The sequence below is a fragment of the Oncorhynchus keta genome, unplaced genomic scaffold (genome assembly GCF_023373465.1).
Source record: "Oncorhynchus keta strain PuntledgeMale-10-30-2019 unplaced genomic scaffold, Oket_V2 Un_contig_7382_pilon_pilon, whole genome shotgun sequence".
In the NCBI taxonomy this organism is placed as follows: domain Eukaryota; kingdom Metazoa; phylum Chordata; class Actinopteri; order Salmoniformes; family Salmonidae; genus Oncorhynchus; species Oncorhynchus keta.
In genome coordinates this window covers 1-20,741 of record NW_026289421.1, presented here as the reverse complement: position 1 = coordinate 20,741, position 20,741 = coordinate 1, and the positions used below count along the sequence as shown (strand labels likewise).

The following is a 20,741-nucleotide window of genomic DNA, read 5'->3' as shown; positions in this document are numbered from 1 at the left end:
ATCTAGAGAAGAGAGCACAGAACAAGTAGAGGGATACATAAGCGTGTCCCCAGCTCCAGCTCCTCCATCTAGAGAAGAGAGCACAGAACAAGTAGAGGGATACATAAGCGTGTCCCCAGCTCCAGCTCCTCCGTCTAGAGAAGAGAGCACAGAACAAGTAGAGGGAGGGATCCGTCTACACAGAACAAGTAAGGGATACATAAGTCCCCAGCTCCAGCTCCTCCAGCTCCAGCTCCTCCAGCTCTCCGGGAAGAGAGCACAGAACAAGTAGAGGGATACATAAGCGAGTCCCCAGCTCCAGCTCCTCCATCTAGGGAAGAGAGCACAGAACAAGTAGAGGGATACATAAGTCCCCAGCTCCAGCATCCCAGAACAAGCTCCAGCTCCTCCATCTAGAGAAGAGAGCACAGAACAAGTAGAGGGATACATAAGCGCGTCCCCAGCTCCAGCTCCTCCGTCTAGAGAAGAGAGCACAGAACAAGTAGAGTGATACATAAGCGAGTCCCCAATGGCCTCTAATTAACTTTCCTATTATAGTGCACTACTTCAGCCGGGGCAGGACATACCCCGTTCTGGTGTATAATGTAAATAAATCTAAAATGGCCGCATGTTTTTGGACTCCTTTATCAGTTCCTACCTGATTAAGTACAATACCATGGGAAATTCATGTTGAAAGGACAGGTTGTGTTTGGAGCTAAAAGGGTGGGACTAAAAACAACAAGATAACGAAATGCAAATTATACTGGGTCTGGAAAATGTATTTAGGTTCACAACCTTTTGTGAAACAGCACAGTTAAAAAATGATATGGCATAGTTTTTCAACAGGACAATGACCCAACACCAAGAAGGAGAATGAGGCATCAGATGACCTGGCCTCCACAATCACTCAACCTCAACCCAATTGAGATGGTTAGGGATGAGTTGGACCGCAGAGGGAAGGAAAAGCAGCCAACAAGTGCTCAGCAAGACTGTTGGAAAATTATTCCAGGTGAAGCTGGTTGAGAGAATGCCAAGCGTGTGCAAAGCTGTCATCAAGGCAAAGGGTGGCTACTTTGAAGAATCTCAAATATATTTTTATTTGTTTAACACTTTATGAGTAAATGTTTTTATTTTTTAACTTTGGCTGACGTGGGCTAGTTGAAATGTTTTTATTTTTTAACTTTAGCCGACGTGGGCTAGTTGAAATGTTTTTATTTTTTAACTTTAGCCGACGTGGGCTAGTTGAAATGTTTTTATTTTTTAACTTTAGCCGACGTGGGCTAGTTGAAATGTTTTTATTTTTTAACTTTAGCCGACGTGGGCTAGTTGAAATGTTTTTATTTTTTAACTTTAGCTGACGTGGGCTAGTTGAATTTTTTTATTTTTTAACTTTAGCTGACGTGGGCTAGTTGAATTTTTTTATTTTTTTAACTTTAGCTGACGTTAGTTGAATTTTTTTATTTTTTAACTTTAGCTGACGTGGGCTAGTTGAATTTTTTTATTTTTTAACTTTAGCCGACGTGGGCTAGTTGAAATGTTTTTATTTTTTTTTAACTTTAGCCGACGTGGGCTAGTTGAAATGTTTTTATTTTTAAACTTTAGCCGACGTGGGCTAGTTGAAATGTTTTTATTTTTAAACTTTAGCCGACGTGGGCTAGTTGAAATGTTTTTATTTTTTAACTTTAGCCGACGTGGGCTAGTTGAAATGTTTTTATTTTTTAACTTTAGCCGACGTGGGCTAGTTGAAATGTTTTTATTTTTTAACTTTAGCCGACGTGGGCTAGTTGAAATGTTTTTATTTTTTAACTTTAGCCGACGTGGGCTAGTTGAAATGTTTTTATTTTTTAACTTTAGCCGACATGGGCTAGTTGAAATGTTTTTATTTTTTAACTTTAGCCGACATGGGCTAGTTGAAATGTTTTTATTTTTTAACTTTAGCCGACGTGGGCTAGTTGAAATGTTTTTATTTTTTAACTTTAGCCGACGTGGGCTAGTTGAAATGTGTTTATTTTTTAACTTTAGCCGACGTGGGCTAGTTGAAATGTGTTTATTTTTTAACTTTAGCCGACGTGGGCTAGTTGAAATGTTTTTATTTTTTAACTTTAGCCGACGTGGGCTAGTTGAAATGTTTTTATTTTTTAACTTTAGCTGACGTGGGCTAGTTGAAATGTTTTTATTTTTTTAACTTTAGCCGACGTGGGCTAGTTGAAATGTTTTTATTTTTTAACTTTAGCCGACGTGGGCTAGTTGAAATGTTTTTATTTTTTAACTTTAGCCGACGTGGGCTAGTTGAAATGTTTTTATTTTTTAACTTTAGCCGACGTGGGCTAGTTGAAATGTTTTTATTTTTTTAACTTTAGCCGACGTGGGCTAGTTGAAATGTTTTTATTTTTTTAACTTTAGCCGACGTGGGCTAGTTGAAATGTTTTTATTTTTTAACTTTAGCTGACGTGGGCTAGTTGAAATGTTTTTATTTTTTAACTTTAGCCGACGTGGGCTAGTTGAAATGTTTTTATTTTTTAACTTTAGCTGACGTGGGCTAGTTGAAATGTTTTTATTTTTTAACTTTAGCCGACGTGGGCTAGTTGAAATGTTTTTATTTTTTAACTTTAGCCGACGTGGGCTAGTTGAAATGTTTTTATTTTTTAACTTTAGCCGACATGGGCTAGTTGAAATGTTTTTATTTTTTAACTTTAGCCGACGTGGGCTAGTTGAAATGTTTTTATTTTTTAACTTTAGCCGACGTGGGCTAGTTGAAATGTTTTTATTTTTTAACTTTAGCCGACGTGGGCTAGTTGAAATGTTTTATTTTTTAACTTTAGCCGACGTGGGCTAGTTGAAATGTTTTTATTTTTTTTACTTTAGCCGACGTGGGCTAGTTGAAATGTTTTTATTTTTTAACTTTAGCCGACGTGGGCTAGATGAAATGTTTTTATTTTTTAACTTTAGCTGACGTGGGCTAGTTGAAATGTTTTTATTTTTTAACTTTAGCCGACGTGGGCTAGTTGAAATGTTTTTATTTTTTAACTTTAGCCGACGTGGGCTAGTTGAAATGTTTTTATTTTTTAACTTTAGCTGACGTGGGCTAGTTGAAATGTTTTTATTTTTTAACTTTAGCCGACGTGGGCTAGTTGAAATGTTTTTATTTTTTAACTTTAGCCGACGTGGGCTAGTTGAAATGTTTTTATTTTTTTTTTTAACTTTAGCCGACGTGGGCTAGTTGAAATGTTTTTATTTTTTAACTTTAGCCGACGTGGGCTAGTTGAAATGTTTTTATTTTTTAACTTTAGCCGACGTGGGCTAGTTGAAATGTTTTTATTTTTTAACTTTAGCCGACGTGGGCTAGTTGAAATGTTTTTATTTTTTAACTTTAGCCGACGTGGGCTAGTTGAAATGTTTTTATTTTTTAACTTTAGCCGACGTGGGCTAGTTGAAATGTTTTTATTTTTTAACTTTAGCCGACGTGGGCTAGTTGAAATGTTTTTATTTTTTAACTTTAGCCGACGTGGGCTAGTTGAAATGTTTTTAATTTTTTTAACTTTAGCCGACGTGGGCTAGTTGAAATGTTTTAATTTTTTTAACTTTAGCCGACGTGGGCTAGTTGAAATGTTTTTATTTTTTAACTTTAGCTGACGTGGGCTAGTTGAAATGTTTTTATTTTTTTAACTTTAGCCGACGTGGGCTAGTTGAAATGTTTTTATTTTTTAACTTTAGCCGACGTGGGCTAGTTGAAATGTTTTTATTTTTTAACTTTAGCCGACGTGGGCTAGTTGAAATGTTTTTATTTTTTAACTTTAGCCGACGTGGGCTAGTTGAAATGTTTTTATTTTTTAACTTTAGTGGGCTTTGAAATGTTTTATTTTTTAACTTTAGCCGACGTGGGCTAGTTGAAATGTTTTTATTTTTTAACTTTAGCGACGTGGGCTAGTTGAAATGTTTTTATTTTTAACTTTAGCCGACGTGGGCTAGTTGAAATGTTTTTATTTTTTTAACTTTAGCCGACGTGGGCTAGTTGAAATGTTTTTATTTTTTAACTTTAGCCGACGTGGGCTAGTTGAAATGTTTTTATTTTTTAACTTTAGCCGACGTGGGCTAGTTGAAATGTTTTATTTTTTAACTTTAGCCGACGTGGGCTAGTTGAAATGTGTTTATTTTTTAACTTTAGCCGACGTGGGCTAGTTGAAATGTTTTATTTTTTAACTTTAGCCGACGTGGGCTAGTTGAAATGTTTTTATTTTTTAACTTTAGCCGACGTGGGCTAGTTGAAATGTTTTTATTTTTAACTTTAGCCGACGTGGGCTAGTTGAAATGTTTTTATTTTTTAACTTTAGCCGACGTGGGCTAGTTGAAATGTTTTTATTTTTTAACTTTAGCCGACGTGGGCTAGTTGAAATGTTTTTATTTTTTAACTTTAGCCGACGTGGGCTAGTTGAAATGTTTTTATTTTTTAACTTTAGCCGACGTGGGCTAGTTGAAATGTTTTTATTTTTTAACTTTAGCCGACGTGGGCTAGTTGAAATGTTTTTATTTTTTAACTTTAGCCGACGTGGGCTAGTTGAAATGTTTTTATTTTTTAACTTTAGCCGACGTGGGCTAGTTGAAATGTTTTTATTTTTTAACTTTAGCCGACGTGGGCTAGTTGAAATGTTTTTATTTTTAACTTTAGCTGACGTGGGCTAGTTGAAATGTGGTTATTTTTTAACTTTAGCCGACGTGGACTAGTTGAAATGTTTTAACTTTAGCTTGGGCTAGTTGAAATGTTTTTATTTTTTAACTTTAGCCGACGTGGGCTAGTTGAAATGTTTTTATTTTTTAACTTTAGCCGACGTGGGCTAGTTGAAATGTTTTTATTTTTTAACTTTAGCCGACGTGGGCTAGTTGAAATGTTTTTATTTTTTAACTTTAGCCGACGTGGGCTAGTTGAAATGTTTTTATTTTTTAACTTTAGCCGACGTGGGCTAGTTGAAATGTTTTTATTTTTTAACTTTAGCTGACGTGGGCTAGTTGAAATGTGGTTATTTTTTAACTTTAGCCGACGTGGACTAGTTGAAATGTTTTAACTTTAGCTGACGTGGGCTAGTTGAAATGTTTTTATTTTTTTACTTTAGCCGACGTGGGCTAGTTGAAATGTTTTTATTTTTTAACTTTAGCCGACGTGGGCTAGTTGAAATGTTTTTATTTTTTAACTTTAGCCGACGTGGGCTAGTTGAAATGTTTTTATTTTTTAACTTTAGCCGACGTGGGCTAGTTGAAATGTTTTTATTTTTTAACTTTAGCCGACGTGGGCTAGTTGAAATGTTTTTATTTTTTAACTTTAGCTGACGTGGGCTAGTTGAAATGTGGTTTTTTTTTTTAACGTGGACTAGTAAATGTTTTAACTTTAGCTGACGTGGGCTAGTTGAAATGTTTTTATTTTTTACTTTAGCCGACGTGGGCTAGTTGAAATGTTTTTATTTTTTAACTTTAGCCGACGTGGGCTAGTTGAAATGTTTTTATTTTTTAACTTTAGCCGACGTGGGCTAGTTGAAATGTTTTTATTTTTTAACTTTAGCCGACGTGGGCTAGTTGAAATGTTTTTATTTTTTAACTTTAGCCGACGTGGGCTAGTTGAAATGTTTTTATTTTTTAACTTTAGCTGACGTGGGCTAGTTGAAATGTGGTTATTTTTTAACTTTAGCCGACGTGGACTAGTTGAAATGTTTTAACTTTAGCTGACGTGGGCTAGTTGAAATGTTTTTATTTTTTACTTTAGCCGACGTGGGCTAGTTGAAATGTTTTTATTTTTTAACTTTAGCCGACGTGGGCTAGTTGAAATGTTTTTATTTTTTAACTTTAGCCGACGTGGGCTAGTTGAAATGTTTTTATTTTTTAACTTTAGCCGACGTGGACTAGTTGAAATGTTTTAACTTTAGCTGACGTGGGCTAGTTGAAATGTTTTTATTTTTTTACTTTAGCCGACTGGGCTTTGAAATGTGGTTATTTTTAACTTTAGCCGACGTGGGCTAGTTGAAATGTTTTAACTTTAGCTGACGTGGGCTAGTTGAAATGTTTTTATTTTTTTACTTTAGCTGACGTGGGCTAGTTGAAATGTGGTTATTTTTTAACTTTAGTGGACTAGTTGAAATGTTTTAACTTTAGCTGACGTGGGCTAGTTGAAATGTTTTAACTTTTGTTGGGCTAGTTGAAATGTTTTTATTTTTTACTTTAGCCGACGTGGGCTAGTTGAAATGTTTTTATTTTTTAACTTTAGCCGACGTGTTTTTATTTTTTAACTTTAGCCGCTAGTTGAAATGTTTTTATTTTTTAACTTTAGCCGACGTGGGCTAGTTGAAATGTTTTTATTTTTTAACTTTAGCCGACGTGGGCTAGTTGAAATGTTTTTATTTTTTAACTTTAGCCGACGTGGGCTCGTTGATCTGGACATTTCTGACACGTTATGAATATCTCTCTACGGTCTGTAATGACTGACATGACAAGAGGACCTGATTATTCACCACCCAATTTAGAAATTGCACCTTGTGCATTATACTATTAAAACTGCCAAGAGTAACTTTAAAGCAGGACAGATTGATTTTTTTTTAGGGGGGGGTCTAGAGGAGTGTGGTCCTTCTGTAGCTCAGTTGGTAGAGCATGGCAACGCCAGGGTAGTGGGTTCATTCCCGGGACCACCCATACGTTGTATGCACACATGACTGTAAGTCATAAAGCGTCTTAAATGGCATATATTATTATTATTATATATTATAATATTAGTGTCCATAGGGTCTGTGCAGCAAGTCACATTTTATGTCACATTCTTCTTAGACAAGTGTAAACTAACAGTGAAATACTTACTTACAAAGTTATTTTCCAACCATGTAGAGTTAAAGATAACATAAAAGAAGCAGGCTGAACGTCGTTTGACGTCCCTACTTTAGGGCCCTCTAGTCACAAGTAATAGAATAGGAGACTAATTTGAGAAGCAACCCACATGTATGCTGATGTGAAGGTTTGGTAGCTCGACAGAACATCTTTGAGATCCTAGCGAACTACCTTCGTCAAGTGGTCCACTTTCATGTTATCTACGATGAGATTTTTCTGCGACATCTCTATTTTTAACAGCTGTAAGTTGTGCAGTAGCTCTTTCCTCTCGATGAGCTGTCGGGTGACTTTCTGCGTCCCGGTGCGGTCCCGTTCGTCCGACGACGAGATGTCTTCCGTGGGCACCGTGGTCTCCAGACTGAACTCTTCCGACTCCTCCAGGGAGCTGGAGATATTCACCGACGGGTTTTTCTGCGTCTTCTTCGCAGGCATTTTGAAGCTAGATAAACGTTAGCTACCTCGCTTTTGTCAAACAAGTAGTGATCTGCTTTTTTTTTTTTTTTTGCCAGCTAACTGCTGAGCATATAACTTACCGAAGATTACCGAAGATTTATTTATTAATTTACCATATAAATTACCGAAGATTAAGGATTAGCGAACTCAAAAGAGTTCAAGGACGGTTAAAGGCGTTAGCGAGCTAGTTGTATGATTGTGCTAACTAGCTAACAACGTCGACTGTTGCACGACATATACTGGTAACGAGCTCCTTGTCTGTGGTTGTATTAACTGTTAGCCACTGTACAGTACTAGTTAGTTAGCTAGTTATAGTTAGCTAGTTATAGTTAGCTAACGTCGAATAGTTGGAAAAGTTCACTGTCCGACAAGTAGCTTCATAGCTAGCTGGCTAATTCCTTACAAATTATAATATTTTTTTGTTGTTGTTAATATCCCATAAATTAAATGGGGTTTAGCAATTAACTATTTATATTCGCGAACAACCCTAAATGTTCGGTGGTCGCTGTTTTCATAATTTCAACGGTCCCGCTTCGAATCGCATAGAAACCGCCGCTCGCGGATCACAACAAACAAAACGGAAGTGACATCCGAGTCACTTCCGTTTGTTTTGCAACCACATAAAATGTTCGCCAGAAACAACAGCAACATTTAATAATAGTTTATTCAACTTTTTTTTTTAGCGCTATTCATTACATAAAGGATCTCGACGCGCTTTAAAGAAACAAAACAAAACATAATGAGATTGACAGTCAATGGAAAATTCATGGCTTTGAGTGGTCATCTGAGGGAGATGGTTAAGAGGGAGAGAGAAAGTTCGGAGGCAGGCAGGCAGCACGGTTTTCTTCTTCGAGGTTTTATTGGCGGACTACATCCCAAAATGGTACATTGCCACCACCTACTGGGTGGGGTGAAAACAAAAACTTTAACAACTAAAAATAAAATAATAATATTAATGTATAAAGATTTTAATCCCAGAAACAGTTCAGCTGCATTAACAATTATATCAATCTTTCTTGATTTACTTTCAATTTGTGCAGTTCCGTCTATCACCAATGCTTTAAATTACACAGAGTCCACTATCTTCACATGAAGGATTTCTGGGTCCTGCTGTTGATTCTCAGCCTGTGCTGAAGGCTCCAATGTAGGCATCCCATTCTACACTACCGCAAGACCTTCAGATATACTCACTCTTTCAACCCTTTTGACAGCCTCTGCATAGGAGAATCTCAACTGCCTTTGATTTGAGCAATCTCAGTCTCTTCTACCATACATCGGGAACTCCAATGATTGCTCTTCATGCTCCCCACCACAGTTGATTGCTCCTCATGACCACAGTTGATTGCTCCTCATGCTCCCCACCACAGTGCTCCCCCCCACCACAGTTGATTGCTCTTCATGACCACAGTTGATTGCTCTTCATGCCTCACAGGTGTCCTCCCCTCGACAGGTGTCCTCCTCGACAGGTGTCCTCCCTAGACAAGTGTCCTCCCTCGACAGGTGTCCTCCCTCGACAGGTGTCCTCCCCTCGACAGGTGTCCTCCCTCGACAGGTGTCCTCCCTCGACAGGTGTCCACCCTAGACAGGTGTCCTCCCTCGACAGGTGTCCTCCCTCGACAGGTGTCCTCCATAGACAGGTGTCCTCCTCGACAGGTGTCCTCCCTAGACAAGTGTCCTCCCCTCGACAGGTGTCCTCCTAGACAGGTGTCCTCCCTAGAGGTGTCCACCTAGACAGTGTCCTCCCTCAGACCCTACAGGTGTCCTCCAGGTGTCCTCCCTCGACAGGTGTCCTCCCTATGTCCTCCCTCGACAGGTGTCCTCCCTAGTGTCCTCCCTCGACAGGTGTCCTCCCTAGACAGGTGTCCTCCCCTAGACAGGTGTCCTCCCTAGACAGGTGTCCTCCCTCGACAGTGTCCTCCCCTCGACAGGTGTCCTCCCTAGACAAGTGTCCTCCCTCGACAAGTGTCCTCCCTCGACAGGTGTCCTCCCTAGACAGGTGTCCTCCCTAGACAGGTGTCCTCCCTCGACAGGTGTCCTCCCTCGACAGGTGTCCTCCCTAGACAAGTGTCCTCCCTCGACAGGTGTGTCCTCCCTAGACAGGTGTCCTCCCTAGACAGGTGTCCTCCCTGACAGGTGTCCTACCTCGACAGGTGTCCTCCCTAGACAGGTGTCCTCCCTAGACAGGTGTCCTCCCTAGACAGGTGCCCTACATTATATCCATCAGCTTGTTTGATGTCCAACAGACATAACTTCTGTTCCTCAGAAATAGGAAAATATAAAAGATGTATTTAAACCATGGATTGATGATTCTATGTATTGGCCATTGAGAGGCTTTGAAGCCACTGGTCGGCCATTTTGCCACTCCCCAGTAGGCGCAGTCTTCCATTGGAGTGAAAGTAATTCTACAGTATTTCAATTAAATATACAGTATTCAGAAATCACTCCACCATTTCCTGGTTGCTTAACATTTAGAATAGTTTGCCTCATTTCAGTTTATGTTGACAAAACAAGCAAGTATAGTGTAGAGAATCATTGTACCATCTAAACCGCTGTGAAATATATTAGCCAAAACCAAAAAATATATGTTTTCAGCAGTTTGAAGCTGGTGTACAAAACCTAAAGTAAAGGACACAAAAACTTTTTTTTTTTAACTTACGGGAAGCATAGAGATAGGACACATCTACTGATTGTTAGACTTGCTTTCAATGAGAATGACAGATCTATAGCACACATTTCTATGTGAATTTGGTGGGGTTTTCTAAAAACGTTCATATTGCAGCTTTAAATGTTTCAAGGACAAAATTACATGTATTTAAGTATTTGGGAACAATAACATAGGTAATCTAAAACAATTATACTTTAAGGAATTTAAAAATATATATTTTATGTTTCGCTAAAATAATATAATTTAAAAGTATGCATTATGGTGTTTGTAATATAATACACGTGGCAAGAAAATGAATATAGAATATTTAGTTAGCAACCTCAATGGGAATTCGCTATTAATTGTGCTAATTTTGTTAGCATTCTGATAATAGACGCCCAATGGGCTTTTTAGCGTTTGTTGGAGCACCCTTTCTATAGCTTCCAAAATATGCTTTACAACGGTGGGGGAGTGTCAAGATGGGGGCACTTTGGCTTCAACACAGCGCCCCCTATCAGTCACCTAGTTTATAGACGAACCATTGAGCAGGACTCAGGTGAAGTTTAAACTCAGTTGGTAGTTTAGGGTAATTTCCGGTTCCAAATTGTCTCTTGCATTTAACGTTGTTTACTATGTATTGACGTGGGAAAATAACATGTTTTTTTTTGTATGATTGGTTAAATGTGAGTCTTCTGTACAAATTGTTATGCCCAGAACATTAATCCCGGAACAAATATTTTTTGCACTTGCATCAGCACGACTGAAAAATGGCGTTGCACACGTTTACAACGTGACCTTTCGACATTTTTCTTCCGATGAGCACGGATGTAAAATTGAATTCAGACTGACACAAATGTAAGACATTCAATGGAATATTACCACGATTATATGACCCATTCTGTCCTTGTTGAGAGTGGACCTTAATTGCAGTTTTTGTATGATTTTTTTTTTGGAACATAAACACAGTCGCTTTCTATCTTGTCTGCACGTCGAACGGTATTTCCTCCTCTCCTGATGGACAGTTCTGGAACTTTAAATGTAACGACGTGAGTGTCAACATCTTGACTCCATATTCATGTATCATCAAACCATTGAAATGATGAGGTTTCTCACACCACCGCTTTTGAACGAGCTGCGTCGGCGTCTCCCGCTGGTATCCACTGTCGCAAATAAACAGCTACCACTCACCTGCCTTCTCCCACCCCACCACTTTGCACCCCTAAGCCGGCCTCTCTATACTGGGGCCACACTAAGAAAAGATGTACCCCTCCCTCAGTCTAAAGAAGATCAGACTGAAGAGAAACTGGACCTGGACATATGGAAGTCTGTGATGAGGTTTCAGGTCCCAGCGGAGGAGGAGGAGAAACAGGGAGGTGAGGAGGGAGGTGGTGGTGCTGCTCCTTCAGGACCAGGAGGAGGTGTAGCAGGGCAGGAGGAGGTCTCCCCACTGGAGGCCACCAGAGAGCTGGTAGTGATGTGGCGTCAGGCTGGGAAGCTGGTGCCAGAGATCATGACTGACGAGGAGCTGGGGATCCTGGCCGAGTTCCAAACCAAGTCCTCCAAGAAGAAGTACCTGAAATACCTGGCCATCAAGGAGGGCCACAAGAACAACCACAAGCAGAAACAGGAGAAGAAGAAGGCAGAGAGGAGCGAGAGGTTTCTGGAGGACGATAGGATCAGGCCTGGCGGTGTGAGAGGAGAGGAGGGGGAACCGAGGAACACTTTCCTTCTCCAGTTCTGGGGTCGTTCCCTGGACAAGCTGCTGGGGTGGAGGTCGGCCCAGGCCATGGTGTACGGCCAGCCGTTGGTGTTCGATATGTCCTACGAACAGCAGATGGCGCGTCGGGAGGTGGAGAACACTGTGTCCCAGCTGATGGAGGTGGAGGGGTGGAACCGCCGAGCCCCGGACCCCTTCCTTCACCTACACTTCTGTAACTTGCAGCCGGACGGGGTTACCACAGGGAGCTGGTTAAACGCTACGGCGCCGAGGCCTGGGAGCGCCTCCTCATCACCTCCACAGAGCGACGTCACGTGGACCTGTTCCCCGGGACGACCTGGTCTACCTGACGGCTGACTCCCCCAACGTCCTGCGTACCTTCGACAACTCTAAGGTCTACATCGTGGGCTCCATGGTGGACCGCTCCATCCAATCAGGGCTCTCCCTGGCCAACGCCAAGCGTCTGAAGCTGAATACGGCCCGTCTGCCGCTTGATGACTTCCTCCAATGGGAGACGGGGGCCAAGAACCTGACCCTGGATCAGATGATACGCATCTTGCTGACACTGAAGGAGAGCGGGAGGTGGGAGGAGGCGCTGGAGCACGTACCCAAGAGGAAACATGATGGATTCTACCAGGAGAAACCCCAGCAGGACAGAGACAGAGGCTCAGATAAGGACAGGAGGTTTAGTGGCAGAACCAGAGGAGACACAGGGTTCAGGGCTGGAGACAGGGGAGACAGTGACAGAGCAGTCAGGACTGGAGACAGAGGAGACAGTGACAGAGCAGTCAGGACTGGAGACAGAGGAGACAGTGACAGAGCAGTCAGGACTGGAGACAGAGATGAGTATGGAGACAGAGTGGAGACAGAAACAGATGAATGGTGTGGTCAGAGAGACAGAGGATCCACTAGCAGACATAAAGACAGTGTATTCAGTAGCAGAGACACGGTGAGCAGTCAGTAAGGAAGCAGCAGGGGATGCAGAGAACAGACAGAACACACAGACCACCACCAGGGGAGACAGAGATACGGACATCACTAAAAACCAAGATGGAGGATCGAAACAGTACAGCCAAGAGGACGGGAAGAAATTGCAGGAGGAAGAAATTGTAGCCTTATTGGGCCAAATATTCTGAGACATTTCTCCTCTGAATGTTCTTCAGTTTCACCCTGTTGTGTTAATGGATTCAGAGATGACCTGATGAAAAGCACTTCTAAATGCCTTGAACACCTGACAGGTGCGGCATATCAAGACGCTGATTAAAACAGCATGATCGTTACACAGGTGCACCTTGTGCTGGGGTACAATAAAAGGCCACTAAAATGTACAGTAGTCATAACCTTTGACCTGAATTCAAAATGGATTCAATTGATCTTTTTTTTTATCTCACCCATCTACAAATAATACTCCATAATGACAAGGTGAAAATGTGTTGAGAAATTTGTGCAAACGTGTTGAAAAATAAATTAGCTGAAATATCTCATGTTTTCACACCTTAAACACAAGATCAAATCTACACTAGAGTTGCGACCAAGACAAGTGGATGTTCCTGACTAGATAGTTTAGACTTACATCTACTTGAACATCTATGGAAAGACCTAAAGAAAATGGCTGTCTAGCAATGACCTACAACCAATTTGAATAATTCTCACCCATCTACACACAATACCCCATAATGACAAAAGTGAAAACCTTAATGGTCAATACCTTAGATAAGCACCTTTGGCAGCGATTAAAACTGCTAGGCTTTCTGGGTAAATCTCTAAAGAGCTTTCCACACCTGGATTGTGCAACATTTGCCCATTTATTATTTTCAATCTTCTTCAAGCTCCGTCTGTCTCATTGGTTGTTGATCGTTACACACACACACACACACACACACACACACTCACACACTACACTCCAAAGGTGTTGACATAGATTGTGAAGTAGATTTAGGTCAGCTGTAACTCGGCCACTCGGGAACATTCACGGTCTTCTCGGTGAGGAACTCCAGTGTAGATCTTGACCTTGTGTTTTAGGTTTATTGTCCTGATGAAAGGTGAACTCCTCTCCCAGTGTAGATCTTGACCTTGTGTTTTATTTATTGAAAGGTGAACTCCTCTCCCAGTGTAGATCTTGATCTTGTGTTTTAGGTTTATTGTCCTGATGAAAGGTGAACTCCTCTCCCAGTGTAGATCTTGATCTTGTGTTTTAGGTTTATTGTCCTGATGAAAGGTGAACTCCTCTCCCAGTGTCTGGATGGAAAGCAGACTGAACCAGAAAGGTTTCCTCTCCCAGAGATCTTCCTGTGTTTTAGTTTATTGTCCAGAAAGGTCTGTTTATTTTTGATCCTGAAAAACTCCCCAGTCCTTAACGATTACAAGCATACCCATAACATGATGCAGCCACCACTATGCTTGAGAATATGGAGAGTGGTACTCAGTGATGTGTTGTATTGGATTTCCCTAAACATAACACTTTGTATTCAGGACAAAAAGTTCATTTCTTTGCCACATTTTTTTGCAGTATTACTTTAGTACCTTGTTGCAAACAGGATGTATGTTTTGGAATATTTTTATTCTGTACAGGTAGATTCCTTCTTTTCACTCTGTAATTTAGGTTAGTATTGTGGAGTAACTACAATGTTGTTGATCCAGTTTTCTCCTGTCACAGCCATTAAACTCTGTAACTATTTTAAAGTCACCATTGGCCTCATGGTGAAATCCCTGAGCAGTTTCCTTCCTCTCCGGGCAACTGAGTTAGGAAGGACGCCTGTATCTTTGTAGTGACTGGGTGTATTGATACACCATCCAAAGTGTAATTAATAACTTCACCATGCTCAAAGGGATATTCCAATTTTCACCCATCTACCAATAGATGACCTTCTTTGCGAGACATTGGAAAACCTCCCTTGTCTTTGTGGTTGAATCTGTGTTTGAAATTCACTGCTGGACTGAGGGACCTTCTGATAATACACAGATGAGGAAGTCATTAGAAAATCATGTTAAACACTATTATTGCCCACAGCGAGAGTCCATGCAACTAATGTGACTTGTTAAGCACATTCTCACTCCTGAACTGATTTAAGCCACAACGAGAGGGGTTGAATACCCGATACAGTAACAAAGGTTGCTGGATCGAATCTCCCCTTCTTTGAGCTGACAAGGTAAAAATCTGCCGTTCTGTCCCTGAACAAGGCAGTTAACCCACTGTTCCCCTGAACAAGGCAGTTAACCCACTGTTCCCCTGAACAAAGCAGTTAACCCACTGTTCCCCTGAACAAGGCAGTTAACCCACTGTTCCCCTGAACAAGGCAGTTAACCCCACTATTCCCCTGAACAAGGCAGTTAACCCACTGTTCCCTGAACAAGGCAGTTAACCCACTGTTCCCCTGAACAAGGCAGTTAACCCACTGTTCCCCTGAACAAGGCAGTTAACCCACTGTTCCCCTGAACAAGGCAGTTAACCCACTGTTCCCTGAACAAGGCAGTTAACCCACTGTTCCCCTGAACAAGGCAGTTAACCCACTGTTCCCTGAACAAGGCAGTTAACCCACTGTTCCCTGAACAAGGCAGTTAACCCACTGTTCCCTGAACAAGGCAGTTAACCCCACTGTTCCCCTGAACAAGGCAGTTAACCCACTGTTCCCTGAACAAGGCAGTTAACCCACTGTTCCCCTGAACAAGGCAGTTAACCCACTATCCCCTGAACAAGGCAGTTAACCCACTGTTCCCTGAACAAGGCAGTTAACCCACTGTTCCCCTGAACAAGGCAGTTAACCCACTGTTCCCCTGAACAAGGCAGTTAACCCACTGTTCCCCTGAACAAGGCAGTTAACCCACTATTCCCCTGAACAAGGTAGTTAACCCACTGTTCCCCTGAACAAGGCAGTTAACCCACTGTTCCCTGGGCACCGAAGACGTCGTTGTCGATTACGGCAGCTCCAGCCGCTCCTCTCTGATTCAGAGGGGTTGAATGCGAAAGACACATTTCAGTTAAATGCATTCAGCTGTACAACTGACTCGGTATCCCCCTTTTCCCTTATTGACTTGACATTTAAGCTTTTCATTTTTTATTAATTTGTAAACATTTCTGAAAACACACCTCCACGTTGACATTATAGAGTATTGAGGACAGTGACAAACACAATTAATTTAATCCATTTTAAAATTCAGGCTGTAACACAACAAAATGTGGACAAAGTCAAGGGGTCCTTCCTGAATTATTCCACACAAATATAGATCTAATATCATTGGGTATCAGATGATTTCTGCTCGAATCTCATTGGACAGCAGATACGATGCCTTTCTGCCTCCTCCCAGTGCAAACGGAGGCTACAGCAACATCTTCGGGTCACTTCCCCTCTGCAAAGAATCCAGATTCAAACAGAACAGAAACACCCGGAATATGTAGGGAACCTTTTACCTTTTCAACTGTCAGAAACATCCTCTGACCACAGCCCTGCCTCTCCACATCTACAACCTCCTGTCTGTCAGAAACATCCTCTGACCACAGCCTGGCTCTCCACATCTAAAACCTTCTGTCTGTCAGAAACATCCTCTGACCACAGCCCTGCCTCTCCACATCTACAACCTCCTGTCTGTCAGAAACATCCTCTGACCACAGCCCTGCCTCTCCACATCTAAAACCTCCTGTCTGTCAGAAACATCCTCTGACCACAGCCCTGCCTCTCCTGTTTCCACACATCTAAAACCTCCTGTCTGTCAGAAACATCCTCTGACCACAGCCCTGCCTCTCCACATCTAAAACCTCCTGTCTGTCAGAAACATCCTCTGACCACAGCCCTGCCTCTCCACATCTAAAACCTCCTGTCTGTCAGAAACATCCTCTGACCACAGCCCTGCCTCTCCACATCTAAAACCTCCTGTCTGTCAGAAACATCCTCTGACCACAGCCCTGCCTCTCCACATCTACAACCTCCTGTCTGTCAGAAACATCCTCTGACCACAGCCCTGCCTCTCCACATCTAAAACCTCCTGTCTGTCAGAAACATCCTCTGACCACAGCCCTGCCTCTCCACATCTAAAACCTCCTGTCTGTCAGAAACATCCTCTGACCACAGCCCTGCCTCTCCACATCTAAAACCTCCTGTCTGTCAGAAACATCCTCTGACCACAGCCCTGCCTCTCCACATCTACAACCTCCTGTCTGTCAGAAACATCCTCTGACCACAGCCCTGCCTCTCCTGTTTCCACACATCTACAATACTCATCAGATCAATTCAATAAATATAACACTCAGAATTTTTAAAAACCTGATGGTGAATCAATCATACTGCTTGGGAGGCAGGTAGCCTAGTGGTTAGAGAGATGGGCAAGTAACCGAAAGGTTGCTGGATCGAATCCCCGAGCTGAACAAGGTTAAAATCAGTCGTTCTGCCACTGTTCCTAGACCAGTTAACCCACTGTTCCTAGACCAGTTAACCCACTGTTCCTAGACCAGTTAACCCACTGTTCCTAGACCAGTTAACCCACTGTTCCTAGACCAGTTAACCCACTGTTCCTAGACCAGTTAACCCACTGTTCCTAGACCAGTTAACCCACTGTTCCTAGACCAGTTAACCCACTGTTCCACTGTTCCTAGACCAGTTAACCCACAGTTCCTAGACCAGTTAACCCACTGTTCCTAGACCAGTTAACCCACTGTTCCCCGGTCGGCCGTCATTGTAAATATGAATTTGTTTTTAACTGACTTGCCCAGTTAAATAAAGGTTAAACAATAGTACCACCATCGAGGAATGCATTTCTATTTACACGACATTTAGTTTGATAAATAGCATCTTAGCCTGAGTTCAAGTCTTCAGCAGGGTTCTCTCAATAGATGCTGTCTCTAACACTGAGGGCATCATGACTCACTAGTCTTCAGCAGGGTTCTCTCAATAGATGCTGTCTCTAACACTGAGGGTATCATGACTCACTAGTCTTCAGCAGGGTTCTCTCAATAGATGCTGTCTCTAACACTGAGGGTATCATGACTCACTAGTCTTCAGCAGGGTTCTCTCAATAGATGCTGTCCTAACACTGAGGACATCATGACTCCCTAGTCTTCAGCAGGGTTCTCTCAATAGATGCTGTCCTAACACTGAGGACATCATGACTCCCTAGTCTTCAGCAGGGTTCTCCTCAATAGATGCTGTCCTAACACTGAGGACATCATGACTCCCTAGTCTTCAGCAGGGTTCTCTCAATAGATGCTGTCTCTAACACTGAGGGCATCATGACTCACTAGTCTTCAGCAGGGTTCTCTCAATAGATGCTGTCTCTAACACTGAGGGCATCATCATGACTCCCTAGTCTTCAGCAGGGTTAGACAACCAGGTGAGGGCAGTTCCTTACTAATTAGTAAACTAGACAACCAGGTGAAGGGAGTTGCTTACTAATTAGTAACCTAGACAACCAGGTGAAGGTAGTTGCTTACTAATCTGTAACCTAGACAACCAGGTGAGGAGAGTTCCTTACTAATTAGTAACCTAGACAACCAGGTGAAGGGAGTTGCTTACTAATTAGTAACCTAGACAACCAGGTGAAGGGAGTTGTTTACTAATTAGTAACCTAGACAACCAGGTGAGGGGAGTTCCTTACTAATTAGTTACCTAGACAACCAGGTGAAGGGAGTTGCTTACTAATTAGTAACCTAGACAACCAGGTGAGGGGAGTTCCTTACTAATAAGTTACCTAGACAACCAGGTGAAGGTAGTTGCTTACTAATCAGTAACCTAGACAACCAGGTGAGGAGAGTTCCTTACTAATTAGTTACCTAGACAACCAGGTGAAGGTAGTTGCTTACTAATCAGTAACCTAGACAACCAGGTGAGGAGAGTTCCTTAATAATTAGTAACCTAGACAACCAGGTGAAGGTAGTTGCTTACTAATCAGTAACCTAGACAACCAGGTGAGGAGAGTTCCTTACTAATTAGTAACCTAGACAACCAGGTGAGGAGAGTTCCTTACTAATTAGTTACCTAGACAACCAGGTGAAGGTAGTTGCTTACTAATCAGTAACCTAGACAACCAGGTGAGGAGAGTTCCTTACTAATTAGTAACCTAGACAACCAGGTGAAGGTAGTTGCTTACTAATCAGTAACCTCAATTCACCAGTCAAGTACAAGGAAGGACCAGAAACCCACAGACACTCGGCCGTCCGTGGTCCGACTTTGACCATATTATTTTTGGGAAGCCCCATTGATTCTAAGATGGAACACTTTCAGATTCTCCGAACTCACTTCCTTGTTTAAATCACTTGCTCTGCTCACGTTCTGAAGCCCACAATGTCGTGGAAGGTTCTAAGAGTTATGAGACGGTGACGGACTGAGAGAGATCAGCCAATTAAAATCAGCGGTTGTTTCGTCAGCTTCTGCCGTGCTTCCAGTCAAGTCCCGCTGTGAAACCAGACGGTTCGACGGAGTGAGAGTCGACTGGTGTTCCTCACAGCGGCCTGCGCGACCTGTCCAGGTTAAAGGTCACGACCCCTGCCCTCTGGCCCCTAGAGGACCAGGATGTCTCCGCTGCAGCGCTCGCAGCAGTTGAAGGTGATGTTCTCATAGCGAGTGTAAGGGTGGAACCGGCCGATGCTCTTCTTATTGGTCAGGAAGGCCGAGGGGAGGAGTCGGAGATAGAGAGGGGGGAGGGCTCTTCCTCGTTGTCTGAACAGGAAATCGGGTCCAGGATCTTCAACACCTGAGAAGAGAGGGGGGGAGGGGGGAGGGGGAGACAGAAAGAGTGAGCGGGTTGTTTCTGGATTAGAGGCCAGTGTGAGAGTCCTGCTGGGGGGGACAGAAAGAGTGAGCGGGTTGTTTCTGGATTAGAGGCCAGTGTGAGAGTCCTGCTGGGGGGAGGGGGAGACAGAAAGAGTGAGCGGTTGTTTCTGGATTAGAGGCCAGTGTGAGAGTCCTGCTGGGGGGAGACAGAAAGAGTGAGCGGGTTGTTTCTGGATTAGAGGCCAGTGTGAGAGTCCTGCTGGGGGGAGACAGAAAGAGTGAGAGGGTTGTTTCTGGATTAGAGGCCAGTGTGAGAGTCCTGCTGGGGGGGGAGACAGAAAGAGGAGCAGGTTGTTTCTGGATTAGAGGCCAGTGTGAGAGTCCTGCTGGGGGGACAGAAAGAGTGAGCAGGTTGTTTCTGGATTAGAGGCCAGTGTGAGAGTCCTGCTGGGGAGTCCCCACTCCACTTCCTACCTTCTCAGCCATCTTCTCAGCAGGCGTGTGAGGTGTTAGGGAGCTCTGAGACCTGTCTTCCTTTCCCCCAGCCCGGCTCCACTGCTGCTCCCTACTGGCCCAACCTTCCCAGCAGGCGGGAGTTGATGGCGTCCGCCAGCTTGTGATTGGCTAGGGCTAGTTCTCCCGTGCTGAGTGGCTGGCCACTGGGGTAGTAGGTCTGCTGTCGACCCCACTGGAGAGAGACCAGCAGCTGCTCCAGAGACCTGGGAGACAAACACATAATTTGTATCGCCGGTACTGTGGTGGGGATCACAGTAACTTTATGTTCCCATGTGAGTTTTACCACTAGTGTGTTGTATAGAAGTCCTACTGTACCTGTGGGTTAGCATCATGACTGTGTGTTGTACCTTAGCATCATGTCTGTGTGTTGTACCTGTGGGTTAGCATCATGTCTGTGTGTTGTACCTGTGGGTTAGCATCATGTCTGTGTGTTGTATAGAAGTCCTACTGTACCTGTGGGTTAGCATCATGTCTGTGTGTTGTACCTGTGGGTTAGCATCATGTCTGTGTGTTGTATAGAAGTCCTACTGTACCTGTGGGTTAGCATCATGTCTGTGTGTTGTACCTGTGGGTTAGCATCATGTCTGTGTGTTGTACCTGTGGGTTAGCATCATGTCTGTGTGTTGTACCTGTGGGTTAGCATCATGTCTGTGTGTTGTACCTGTGGGTTAGCATCATGTCTGTGTGTTGTACCTGTGGGTTAGCATCATGTCTGTGTGTTGTACCTGTGGGTTAGCATCATGTCTGTGTGTTGTACCTGTGGGTTAGCATCATGTCTGTGTGTTGTATAGAAGTCCTACTGTACCTGTGGGTTAGCATCATGTCTGTGTGTTGTACCTGTGGGTTAGCATCATGTCTGTGTGTTGTACCT

The 20,741-nt window shown here is 42.8% G+C and overlaps 1 protein-coding gene, 3 long non-coding RNA genes and 1 pseudogene across 19 annotated transcripts in view; 2 read left to right on the top strand and 3 right to left on the bottom strand.

Moving 5' to 3' along the window:
* LOC127926312 (progesterone-induced-blocking factor 1-like) overlaps nt 1-7,904 on the bottom strand; it is a 33,370-nt gene extending 25,466 nt beyond the window's left edge. Inside the window, exon 1 of the mRNA XM_052511737.1 lies at nt 7,012-7,904. Coding sequence (XP_052367697.1) covers nt 7,012-7,272 — 261 coding nt within the window. The 5' untranslated portion in view covers nt 7,273-7,904. The remainder of the gene's footprint in view (nt 1-7,011) is intronic.
* Nucleotides 7,905-10,887: 2,983 nt separating this feature from the next.
* LOC127926307 (tRNA methyltransferase 10 homolog C-like) lies at nt 10,888-12,492 on the top strand (annotated as a pseudogene).
* Nucleotides 12,493-15,693: 3,201 nt separating this feature from the next.
* Nucleotides 15,694-17,507, bottom strand: LOC127926304 (uncharacterized). 2 transcript variants are annotated; one of them, XR_008123928.1, is made up of 4 exons: nt 16,576-17,507; nt 16,352-16,519; nt 16,175-16,286; nt 15,708-16,119 (listed from the first exon to the last, which is right to left on the bottom strand). It is a non-coding gene; the product is annotated as an uncharacterized LOC127926304 (long non-coding RNA). The 2 variants fall into 2 exon arrangements; XR_008123927.1 differs by having other exon boundaries at nt 15,694-16,119; nt 16,352-17,507.
* Nucleotides 17,508-17,935: 428 nt separating this feature from the next.
* LOC127926305 (uncharacterized) lies at nt 17,936-18,686 on the top strand. The gene is made up of 3 exons (XR_008123929.1): nt 17,936-18,016; nt 18,099-18,467; nt 18,591-18,686. It is a non-coding gene; the product is annotated as an uncharacterized LOC127926305 (long non-coding RNA).
* LOC127926306 (uncharacterized) lies at nt 18,474-20,728 on the bottom strand. Of its 15 annotated transcripts, XR_008123930.1 has the most exons (4): nt 20,324-20,439; nt 20,244-20,275; nt 19,829-20,073; nt 18,857-19,334 (listed from the first exon to the last, which is right to left on the bottom strand). It is a non-coding gene; the product is annotated as an uncharacterized LOC127926306 (long non-coding RNA). The 15 variants fall into 15 exon arrangements; XR_008123931.1 differs by lacking the exons at nt 20,244-20,275; nt 20,324-20,439 and adding an exon at nt 20,708-20,728 and having other exon boundaries at nt 18,474-19,334; XR_008123932.1 differs by lacking the exons at nt 20,244-20,275; nt 20,324-20,439 and adding an exon at nt 20,676-20,696 and having other exon boundaries at nt 18,474-19,334.
* Nucleotides 20,729-20,741: the final 13 nt, after the last annotated feature.